This window comes from Saccopteryx leptura, chromosome 6 (assembly GCF_036850995.1).
Source record: "Saccopteryx leptura isolate mSacLep1 chromosome 6, mSacLep1_pri_phased_curated, whole genome shotgun sequence".
In the NCBI taxonomy this organism is placed as follows: domain Eukaryota; kingdom Metazoa; phylum Chordata; class Mammalia; order Chiroptera; family Emballonuridae; genus Saccopteryx; species Saccopteryx leptura.
In genome coordinates, this window is record NC_089508.1 from 151,179,935 (window position 1) to 151,192,490 (window position 12,556).

Genomic DNA, 12,556 nt, shown 5'->3' on the forward strand with positions numbered 1-12,556 from the left:
GGGAAGGCTTTGAGTCCTTCCTGGCCATGGGACTCTGTGTAAGACTAGGATAGCTCAAGAATTCCAGTTGGCAGGGCTTACTGAAATGGCTGAGTGGCTCAGATACATGTAAAAGCCTACTACAATACTCTTTTTAAAATACACAATATACAAAGGCTACCAGGGGTCCCCAAACTTTTTACACAGGGGTCCAGTTCACTGTCCCTCAGACCGTTGGAGGGCCACCACATACAGTGCTCCTCTCACTGACCACCAATGAAAGAGGTGCTCCTTCTGGAAGTGCTGCAGGGGGCCAGATAAATGGCCTCAGGCGGCTACATTGCGGGCCCTAGTTTGGAGATGCCTGGAGACAATTGTTATGAAAAGATAACAGTAACAAAGGAAACATATGGGGGGGATACAAGGTAGGAAAAAGACTGGTTATACAATAAGGAGAAAAATTCAAATACAACAATGTAGATTACAATTAAGTAGATCAATATATATGTAACAAAGGACTGGGAGGGGTCAATAAGGTGAAGGGGAAATAGTTTTCAATGAGAACAAAGCCAAAGTAGTTGAATACTCTGCAAATACTGGGGACACAGTTTGTTCATTTTTTATACAATGAAAAAGTGCTCTAAAGGGCATGTAGAGAGAAGCCAAAGAGCTGACCGCTGTTGGCTAAGGAGCCAGGAAAGGCAGCAGTGGACAGAGGACAGGAGAAAACTAGGTCCCGTGGAGTGACGGGTAAGAGACAAGAAAGGAATTAACATGGGTTCTAAATGACATTTGAGATAAAGCCCATTGGGCATCAAGACACAAGAAGTTCCAGGGCTGGGTGGGCAGAGTGTCACCTTCTGGTCCTTCAGGAAAGCCGGACCTGCTCAAGAGTCCAAAGCCTCAGGGGCAACACCCTCCACTGGCTTCCTGGTGGTATGAAAGCCCCCTCACAAACCAAGATGGCCCCCAAATAAATCTCATTTTTCTCTGAATTAGAAATTCCTACCCCAAAAAGTATACGTCTTACCTCATATTTTCAAGTAGAAATTGTCTCAAAATGAAATTTGTAGTATCTTTCAGAAACTGCCAGAGATTTCCAAATTTACCTTCTCCATTGGAAGCTGAAGAGATGCTTTACAGTCAGAAAACTCCACTGTAATGCTGGGGCCTTGGACTTCAGTCACAACATAGTGCAGCTTCTGGGATTCTTTTAACATCTTCCTGTTACTGCCACCAAATTTACCGAGTACACGATAGGCCACGTGAGAAATGCTATCAGCAGGATTGCGTAAAGTGCGCCATAAAGCCTGGAAATCAACATGCTTTCGTAAAAATCCTTTCAACATAATGCATTCACATGGTTCATAAGTCAAAATTCAAAAGTTATAAAAGACTATACAGCAAAAATTCTTCTTTCCATCTCCATCCTCCAAACACACAAGTTTCCCCTTCTTGGGGGAAACCAATATTATTGCTCTTATGTATCCTCCTAGAGAAATTTATGTTTTTACAAACATGCAAATATAAATAAAAATGTTCTTCCATGCTTCTAAAATACAAACAGTAGCATAGAATAAGTACTACAAAACTCAAAAGCAAGAAAACTAAGCAACAGCCCTGGCTGTGTAGCTCAGTTGTTAGAGCATCATCCCAACATGCCAGATTGCAGGTCAGATCCCCAGTCAGGACACATACAGAAATCCCCGAATAAATGCATAAATGAGTGGGACAACAAATTGGTGTTTCTCTGTCTCTCTCTCCATTCACCTTCCACTCTCTCTAAAATCAATTTTTTTAAAAAGAAAGAGAGAACTAAGCAAAATATAGTTCAGTCATCTTTGCAAAAAAGGATCAGGAGCAGAACAGAAATGCAATTTACTGGTAAGTTCTCATCCTGGGTTAGATGGTGAGTTCTCAAGTTTTTACTTCTATTATTAGGTTTTATAACTTCAAAACATGATATATAAATTACACATTTTAAATCTCGTATTAGAAAGAATTGCAAAGAAGGAAAATGTGAATCATGCTGGGATGTGCATTATGGGAATAAAGTGTACCTTGTATTTACAATTAGTAAAAGGAATACATGCATTCAACTGTTCAAAAAAACTCAATTTTCCCAGCTAATTATCATGTCTTGAAAATTTCCATAGCTCATTATTAAAGTCTATTTTCTTAAACTATATTCTGAAATAATACCCAGTATTAGTGTCTAACAATAATCTACATAAAATCTTGGTACTTTCCTCTAAAGCAAAATTCAATTCCTGTTACATTCCTGCAGGTCCAAAGAGGCTTCTCCTTAATGGCTGCTGAGAGGTGTTGTCTAAATCCCTCCACTGCCCCTATCTGGAACACCCGATCCCCGTGTCCCGTCCATCCAGTGCCCTCTGCTTCACTCCTCAGGAGCAGCAGGAAGTGGGAAGGAGCGCCCTAACCTCCCAGTGCTCTTGTGGACGGAACTGATTGATGGGGCTCAGGTGAGACTGCTGTGTCACCTGTCCAGTGGACAGCTAACTGTGCCTAAAAAGCAACCTGGACCCTGTCTCCCTAGAGCTCTCTGCCTCACAGAATGGCAGGAGGCCAGAGGACTCCTCCATGCCCCCTCCTCCCACATGGTGCTCACCCACACTTGGGTCAAGTCTTCCAAGTCATCATCTCCCATCTACTCTGTCCAAAGACTCCTAGCCTTTGGAAGTTACTCAGTCCCGACTGTGGCTAATTGGCTCAGTGGCAGAGTGTCGCCAGCGTATTGATATCCTAGGTTCAATTCCCGGTCAGGGCACATAGAAGTAACCATCTGCTTTGGCTCTTCCCCTTCTCTCTCTCCCTTCTCTCTTCTTCTCCCACAGCCATGGTTCAGCAGGTTCAAGCACATTGGCCTTAGGTGTTGAGGATGGTTCCATTGAGCCTCAGCCTCAGATGCTAAAAATTGCTTGGTTGTGAGAATGGCCCCAGGTAGGCAGAACATCAGCCCCAGATTGCCAGGTGGATCCCAGTTGGGATCCTGTCTATCATCCCTCCTCTCATTTGGAAAAGAAGGAAAAAAAAAAAGAGGTTACTGAGTCCACATCATATAAAGTTGGCAGAATTCTGACCCCAGCTTGGGGTCAAATACTCTATGCCAGGGGTCTCAAACTCACGGCCCGCCCACCAATTTTGTGCGGCCCACAGACTAATCAAACTTCGTGGATTAGTCTGCGGGCCAGTCTGCGGGCCGCACAAAATTGGTGGGCGGGCCGCATGCGGGCCGCAGGCCCGAGTTTGAGACCCCTGCTCTATGCTAATGGGCACATAAGTAAGCAATAGGAAGCCTGAACGTCTAATAATTACCAACCACGTTACAAATCAGTAACAGTGGCAAAACATGCAGGAAAAACCTGATTTCTGACATATCAACTCTTAATGAACAAAAAATATAAAATGTTTGCAGACAGGCCCTGGCTGGTTGGCTCAGTGGTAGAGCGTCGGCCTGGCGTGCAGGAGTCTCAGGTTCGATTCCCGGCCAGGGCACACAGGAAGGGCGCCCATCTGCTTCTCCACCCCTTCCCCTCTCTTTCCTCTCTGTCTCTCTCTTCCCCTCCTGCAGCCAAGGCTCCATTGGAGCAAAGTTGGCCCGGGCGCTGAGGATGGCTCTGTGGCCTCTGCCTCAGGCGCTAGAATGGCTCTGGTTGCAACAGAGCGACACCACAGATGGGCAGAGTATCGCCCCCTGGTGGGCATGCCAGGTGGATCCTGGTCAGGCGCATGTGGGAGTCAGTCTGACTGCCTCCCGTTTCCAACTTCAGAAAAATAAAAAAAATAAAAAATAAAAAAAATAGCCTGACCAGGCGGTGGTGCAGTGGATAGAGCGTCAGACTGGGATGCGGAAGACCCAGGTTCGAGACCCCGAGGTTGCCAGTTTGAGCGCGGGCTCATCTGGCTTGAGCAAAAAGCTCGCCAGCTTGGACCCAAGGTCACTGGCTCGAGCAAGGGGTTATTCGGTCTGCTGAAGGCCCACGGTCAAGGCACATATGAGAAAGCAATCAATGAACAACTAAGGTGTCGCAATGCGCAACGAAAAACTAATGATTGATGCTTCTCATCTCTCCGTTCCTGTCTGTCTGTCCCTGTCTATCCTCCACTCTGACTCTCTCTGTCTCTGTAAAAAAATAAAATAAAATAATTAAAAAAAATAAAAAAATAAAAAAAATAATAAAATGTTTGCAGACAGGTACATCTTCCCTTAGGGATGTGCAGCTCTTTGTATAACTCAAGATCTTTTGTGAATAAAGAAAGAATCTCCATGGAAGCAACAGTGGCCATACACTGCCTTTGTAAGGCATCATCGAAGTGAGAACATGACACTTGTGAAAGCCTCCAAAAAAGGGGGCAGTACTGTGGAACAAATGATTCACTCCAAACTTACAGCACATTGTTATGTGTTTTCATAATTCAGAAGATGCACAAATAAGCTGAAAGTTTCCCCACTTCATCTTACAGAGTCCATCACGGTGAGCATGGTGGCACCACAGAGGCCCATCACGCAGGAAACTGCGTGCCTAACATCTTCAGTAAAAACTGGACAGGTGACCACCTGACACCCTCTGCTGGCACTTAGGAGACCCAGACTTACCTGCATGAGCTCTGCTCGTACCGGCTGGATGTGGTCATAGAGGAAATCAGGCTGCAGGTTGTCCACACACAACTCCAGAGTCCTCAGCCCTTGGCTGACTAATGTCTGAGAGCCATTGAGAGCAGACACCAAGGGATCCATTAACATGGGCAGATATGGCAAGAGAGAGCTCAGCCGAACGGGCACCGTGAGACACAGCTCCACGAAGAGGTCTTTCATGTGCTGCTTGTGCAGCCCACTCTGCAGCATGTTCAGCCCTAACAATAGGGGGGGAGGCATCAGAGAGGGCAGTTGCCTGCCAGACACAGGCTACAGTGAACCATACAAAACAACAAGCACACCTTTCAGTATGTATACCAACATGATAACAAAATTTGTTATGCTTTATAAGCTATTATATTAATTAGCTAAACCTATTCTCTAACGCAGTGGTCCCCAACCCCCCGGGCCACAGATCGGTAACGGTCCACAGAGAAAGAATAAACAACTTACATTATATCCGTTTTATTTATATTTAAGTCTGAATGATGTTTTTTTTTAAAAAAAATGACCAGATTCCCTCTGTTACACCCGTCTAAGACTCACTCTTGATGCTTGTCTCGTAAGTTCAACAATATAATATTTAAAAATACCACAGTTTATACACTGGTCGCATAATTTTATTTTGTGCATTTATCCGTCCCACCCTAAAGGCCGGTCCGTGAAAATATTTTCTGACATTAAACCGGTCCGTGGCCCAAAAAAGGTTGGGGACCACTGCTCTAACTGCAGTCATGATCCTTTTTGTCTGTGTTAGTCATAGTGACAACAGCAGGCTGCATATATCTATTTTATTATTATTATTTCGTCTAGTTATATTATGCTCCTATAATATTATACACCAACCTTTTAATAATGTTATGATTAATAAACCAAATCTAAAGGCATAGACTTCTGATATGACACATTTGTCTCAAGTTTGAGATTTATCTTACATCTTTTTTCAAGCTTCCAGTAGACCAGTTGATGTCTATGGTCTAAAATATAAATGCTTTTCTAAAAATCCACTTCTGTTTTTTATAGAAGAGCCTCCTTATAAAGTCAACCTCCCTACTCTTTATGAGGATAAGCCAGTATTACTGAGCTCCTTCCTAACTTGACATGAGTCAGGTCAAGACTGGCTCACAGAGCACTCAGAGACAAACTGGAAAGAGAAAAGCAAGTGACAGCAGTCCCAGTACAAGACACACACTGGGTACTGCAGGTTGAAGATAGCTCAGAGAAGAGGAGCTGACGGGGAAGGCATCCCACGGTAGGAAGAGGAGGAGAGGAAAAGGCTAAGTCCCCAGAAGAAGGTCTGTGGGTGGGGAGAGCTGAGCTTGGAGCAGCAGAGAATGTGCAGAAAGAAACCTGGCTGATCAGAGAGGGTTAAGGTTGAGGAATGACTGAGACAGGGCTAAATACATACAACAGGGCCCAATTATTGTTAAGCACCTTGCCTGGTGCACTTATAAGCATGTTCTATTTAATATACCCAAATATTTCCCTAGTGCCTCCAGGGTGTACTATGCTGTAAATGGCTGGTCTTTAAAGAATTTGCAAAAAATACATAAGATCCAATCCCTTGCCAAGATGCTAAGAGCTCTCACACTTAACAAAAATACAAATTCCTAGGATAGTGTTTCTGAACAGTTCATAACCATAAACACTGAATGGACTCAAAACCCCTTTAGCTCTCTATCTTGAAAGGATTCCTAATTATACAGAACTTACAGAATTATGGTTGTGTAAATTAGCAACTAAATAAAAATACAAACTTATAAATTAGCTTTATTTTTTCCCTTCCTATTCTGATTCTCTTTCGAATCTAGGAATGCCTGGTTTTACAAAAGCACTAGAAACAACTCTTTCTAGATTTGCTTACCAAATGCCACAAAAGCACCACCAAGTCCTGACCAGGGAAGTTAAACCTTCCAACTCCCATTCAACTGAGCACAGACGAAGCCAGACCTGTACAGTGGAGCTTCTTTAAAAGTCCCACTGACTTTAAAGAGAATGGAACATGGGAATTGGGCCCTCCCCTCACCCTCTCTGGGAGACATGAACACATATCCCTTTACCATGACCTTCAATGGGTGAAGAGAATGAAACCCAGCAACACGGGTAGCCAGACCCAGGCACACACAACATTAAAAGGCAACCAAAAGCATTGCTCTGACCTTGCAGGAGGTTTGGAAGTAGAGGCAAAAATTCCTGATACAGAAGGTCATGGCTACCTCCCCCAATAGAGCGGAACAGAGCCCGTAGCAGCAGGAAGTAGTTATAGGGCTCTTTGGCAGTCTGTGCGAGCTCCATGGAGCTGTTCACAATCTTGTGCAGGTGCGGCTGCAGAATGGAGGAAAGAAAGGTTAACAGGCTCTAAATGAGGAGGGACCACACCCTCAAGAACTGTGCAATACATTCACTGCAATCAAAAAGGAATGGAAGGTAATTCTTTTTGGTTTTTAAAATTTTTTTTAATTATTCATTTTAGAGAAGAGAGACAGAGATAGAGATAGAGAGAGAGAGAGAAGGGGGGAGGAGCAGGATGTATCAACTCCCATATGTGCCTTGCTTGACCAGACAAGTGCAGGATTTTATACTGGCATTCTCAGCTTTCCAGGTGGACGCTTTATCCACTGCGCCACCACAGGTCAGGCTCTGGAAGGTAATTCTTAAAAGTTTATTCCAAAAGGGAAAACAAAAAAACTTTCCAACCTTTATTTGACTCAAACTAATTTCTCTTAAGATATTGTTTGTCTCCACCAGTCTGGCTGTGAAAGCAGCATTTAACAGGTTCCTATTTGTCAGTGCGGCAGTACTTGCAAATACAGTCACTCCTGTATGAGACTAAATGACCAAACAAGATGAAAGAAGTCTGTTTCCTGTAACAATCGAAACTCAACAAGTAACCTAAAGGAACTAAATTTCCCTACTAATCAAATATGTAGAGTTTGGAAGAGCCTCAAAGACATTTCAGATTATAAGGTTTTGGAAGACTCGATCGAAAAATGGGTATCTCTTTAAAACAATTTCTAAAAAGCATTTTATCGGCCCTGGCCAATTGGCTCAGTGGTAGAGCATCGGCCTGGCATGCGAGAGTCCCGGGTTCGATTCCCGACCGGGGCACACAGGAGAGGCGCCCGTCTGCTTCTCCACCCCTCCCCCTCTCCTTTCTCTCTGTCTCTCTCTTCCCCTCCCGCAGCCAGGCTCCATTGGAGCAGAGATGGCCCGGGCACTGGGGATGGCTCTGTGGCCTCTGCCTCAGGCACTAGAATGGCTCTGGTTGCAACAGAGTGATGCCCCAGATGGGCAGAGCATCACCCCCTGGTGGGCGTGCCCGGTGGATCCTGGTCGGGCGCATGCAGGAGTCTGACTGCCTCCCCATTTCCAACTTCAGAAAAATACAAAAATAAAAAAATTTATCATCTTATAATAACTTTAATGTTTTAAGCCAGATTAGGTTTTTGTTTTGTACTCCAAATCCTGGTTTTGACATGTGACAGGTTAAGTTGAAAAATACCTGCAAAAATGTCATATTAAAGCAAATTATGAACTATAAACTCGGCAGTCACTGACTGATACAGTTCCCAACCTGTTACTGTATATGGCATGAAATAATTATTTTACAAAATGAATCAAATGCATGTATATTCTTTAGACAAATAGTTCTATTATTTGTTCTCTGAATGCTTTTCCTGAACATCTTCCCATTAGGTTTGTTTTTGTTGTCATTCTGCACAAGTTGTATCTAATGCTAGCACAAACTGAATTATTTGAAGACACAAAGTTATGTGAACACATTACAATTATGTCTTTTACCCTTTTAAAAAAAAATCAAGTATTTTTTTTCATAGTAACACAAAAGTAACATTAAGATTGTTAACAGAGCCCTGGCCGGTTGGCGCAGTGGTAGAGCGTCGGCCTGGCGTGCAGAAGTCCCGGGTTGGATTCCCGGCCAGGGCACACAGGAGAAGCGCCCATCTGCTTCACCCCTCCCCCTCTCCTTCCTCTCTGTCTCTCTCTTCCCCTCCCGCAGCCCAGGCTCCATTGGAGCAAAGATGGCCTGGGCACTGGGGATGGCTCCTTGGCCTCTGCCCCAGGCACTAGAGTGGTTCTGGTCGCAACAGAGAGACGCCCCAGATGGGCAGAGCATCGCCCCCTGGTGGGCGTGCCGGGTGGATCCCGGTCAGGCGCACGCGGGAGTCTGTCTCTCCCCGTTTCTAGCTTCAGAAAAATACAAAAAAAAAAAAAAAATTGTTAACAGATTACTATATAAACTGAAAAAAAAGAGCAAACCATCACATGAAAGCACAGACCACTGCTGCTTTTTCTTACCATCTGTACTTTTATTCCAGAAACAATGGATCCTGTCTACAGCTTTAAATTTTCCCCACCGAAGCATCTCTCTTCCAAATCAACAGTGGATAGTCAACTTTCTACATGAATTAAAATTTTGCCATAAGTGAAGTAAACATTTACAAGGTTTGTGTTTCGCAATCCCCTGTTTCTAAAGGGCAATGAACCGTAAGATTTTATACCCATTTTCGGGATTCAAACAACTGATGAAATCAAATTACAAAAGACGAGTCACCTACAAAAATGTTGGCGATACCTGACCAGGCAGTGGTGCAGTGGATAGAGCATCGGACTGGGATGCAGAAAGACCCAGGTTCGAGACCCCGAGGTCGCCAGTTTGAGCGCAGGGTCATCTGGTTTGAGCAAAAGCTCACCAGCGTGGACCCAAGGCCGCTGGCTCCAGCAAGGGGTTACTCGGTCTGCTGAAGGCCCACGGTCAAGGCACATATGAGAAAGTAATCAATGAACAACTAAGGTGTCATAATGAAAAACTGATGATTGATGCTTCTCATCTTTCTCCATTCCTGTCTGTCCCTCTCTCTGACTCTGTTAAAACAAAACAAAACAAACAAAAAAATGTTGGCGACATCTCTTCCAAGATAATCTTAATTAAGGAACACAAAATGGTTAGAATTCTTGATTTAAAGGGAAAAAAGAAACCAACAGTCCTGAAATGAAACGTTTATTGCCACAGAGAATATACACATACAGAGGAAACAAAGTTAAAGTGGACAATTCCTGACACACTTTCCTGGATTGGAGAGGTGAGGACAAATTTTTCCTTCTACATTCTTTTGCATCACTTAATTTTTATTTTTATTTTTTCTTGTGGGAGGACAGAGTCAGAGAGAGGGACAGAAAGACAGGAAGGGAGAGAGATGAGAAACATCAATTCTTTGTTGCAGTTCCTTAGTTGTTCACTGACTGATTTCTCATATGTGCCTTGACGGGGGGGGGGGGGGGGGGGGGGGCTATAGCAGACCAAGTGACCCCTTGCTCGAGCCAGCGACCTTGGGCTCAAACTGGTGAGCCTTGCTCAAACCAGGTGAGCCTGTGCTAAAGTTGGCGACCTCGGGGTCTTGAACCTGGGTCCTCCACATCCCAGTCCAATGCTCTATCCACTGCGCCACCGCCTGGTCAGGCTGTGTCACTTAATTTTTAAAATAAGGATGATGTGTTTCTTATTTTACTTGTGTAATCCAGAAAAAGAAATTTAATTTTTTTTTTGTATTTTTCCAAAGTTAGGAGCAGGGAGACAGTCAGATAGACTCCCGCAAGCTCCTTCCTGAGATCCAACTGGCATACCCACCAGGGGGTGATGCTCTGCCCATCTGGGGTGTTGCTCCGCTGTAGCGGGAGCCATTCTAGCGCCTGAAGCTGCAGCCATCCTCAGTGCCAGAGCCAATTTTGCTCCAATGGAGCCTTGGCTGCAGGCGGGGAAGAGAGAGACAGAGAGAAAGGAGAGGGGGAGGGGTGGAGAAGCAGATGGGTGCTTCTCCTGTGTGCCCTGACTGGGGATTGAACCCGGGACATCCACATACCGGGCCAACACTCTACTTCTGAACCAACCAGCCAGGGCTTTATTTTTTTTTTTTTAAGAAATTGAATTTAAAAAAGACATTAGTGGCAGCAATATTAATGACAAGACACTGCCTACCATAAGAGTTCTGAAGTTTTCATTTTAAATCAGATAAATTAAGCTCTGCTTAAAAATACATAAAATGTTTTTCACACTTGGCCCTTATTTATTGCAAATATTAATCCATTCATTCATTCAATTCAGTGAGAGAAGGGGAGGAAGAGAGACAAACTCCCTCATGTGCCCCAACCAGGATCCACCTGGCAAGCCCACTAGGGGGCAATGACCTGCCAATCTGGGGTGTTGCTCTATTGCTCAGCAATCAAGCTCTTCTTAGCACCTGAGGTGGAGGCCATGGACCATCCTCAGGGCCCAGGGCCAACTCACTCCAATTAAGCCATGGCTGCAGGAAGGGAAGAGAGAGAAAGAGAGAGAGAGAGAGAGGCGCAAGAGGGGGAAGGGTGGAGAAGCAGATGGGCGCTGCTCTTGTGTGCCCTGACCAGGAATTGAACCTGAGACATCCACACACCGGGCCAATGCACTACCACAGAGCCAACCAGACATATTTTATTAATTCAAAAAGCATTTTACTTATTCACTTGAAACTTATGTCCTTTTACTGATCAATGTAACCTCATTAAATTTATTTTTCTAAATAAAAGAGCCCTGTAAAAAAGAGCACTTTACAAATATAAAAACAGCCATTCCAGTTTTTGTTCAAAAGTAAAAACAAAAATTAAACAACAACAAACGCTAAAACCAAGTACTGCTTGGATCTAAACCAGCTTTACCTTCAGCATTTGTTCATTTTCAGCTGCAAACAGGGAGACTGAGCCAAACACCAACTTAAACAGCTTGAGATACAAGTTGGAGAGCTCCACATTGGAGCCCATTTCTGGCAGGCGATCAAGCAGATACTCCACCAGAATCGTAGCAAACAGAGCAGAGGTAGTAGGATTTGCCAAGAAGGAATTGGCAACAATCTGTAAAAAAAGAAAAGAATATGACAGACTAGTCTGTGGATAGAGCGTCAACTTGGAACACTGAGGTCACCGGTTCAAAACTCTGGGTTTGCCTGGTCAAGGCACATATGACAAACAATCAATGAACAACTAAACTTAAGCAACTGTAAGTTGATACTTCTCACTCTGTAAAAATCAAAAAATAAAATCATTAAGTAAAAAGAAAGAAAAGAATATGACCAAAAAAATCCTTTTCCCACAGGACCTATAAGAGAAATAAACTTTCCAAAAATACAAACTCAAACCTGACAGACAACTCCAAGAAATTAATTACCACCAAAGGAAAAAAATAAAATTGATTTAATAAGTCTTGAGTGGAATAGTTCACTTCAAGTATTTAATATGGTATTCTATCCTTACCATCAAATAACAAGAGCCTACACCTAACACATTGAATTTCTATAAATAAAAGGAACTGGTCCAAAGTATCTTGAGATTTTGGGGAAAAAACAGTGATTTTCTAAATTTTGCTCTAAAAGAACATTCCTACACATAATATTTAGAAAATCCTCAAAATAAACAGAATACCAAGAATTCAACAAAGAATTTTATAGTTAATACTGAAAGAATATGGAGGTTCTCAGGTTATGACACAGTTCTACTCCTACGACAGTGACGTAACCCAAATTTTGGTGTAAGTCAAAACACACTCTAGCCCAGGGGTCTCAAACTCAACTCAGCATGTGGGCCGCAGAGCAAGATGCTAGAGAAATGAAAAATACAAGTAGGCCCCTAGGCTTACTTAATTTTATCCAAAATATTTTGAACTTCGTGAATTAGTCTGTGGGCCGCACAAAATTGTTCGGCGGGCTGCAAGTTTGAGACCCCTGCTCTAGCCTAACATAAACAAGACACTTGCACTATTACCAGTCCAAACTGGTGTGGTTAAGTGTACTGGGGGCACAACCTCCCTAATTCATACGTCGCATTACTGCGTATTCTTCTGCCATGCACAACTAAACTAGTTCGCCCACATAGTCG

At 43.6% G+C, this 12,556-nt stretch overlaps 1 protein-coding gene across 14 annotated transcripts in view; it reads right to left on the reverse strand.

The window, feature by feature from the left end:
- The window catches only part of TRRAP (transformation/transcription domain associated protein), a 134,829-nt gene that overhangs the window by 89,090 nt on the left and 33,183 nt on the right, over nt 1–12,556 (reverse strand). For all 14 annotated transcript variants that reach the window (XM_066343904.1, XM_066343905.1, XM_066343901.1 and 11 more), the window contains exons 18-21: nt 11,345–11,536; nt 6,796–6,961; nt 4,598–4,854; nt 1,089–1,289 (exon numbers count right to left, since the gene is read on the reverse strand). In XM_066343904.1, the coding sequence (XP_066200001.1) occupies nt 1,089–1,289; nt 4,598–4,854; nt 6,796–6,961; nt 11,345–11,536 (816 nt within the window). The remainder of the gene's footprint in view (nt 1–1,088; nt 1,290–4,597; nt 4,855–6,795; nt 6,962–11,344; nt 11,537–12,556) is intronic.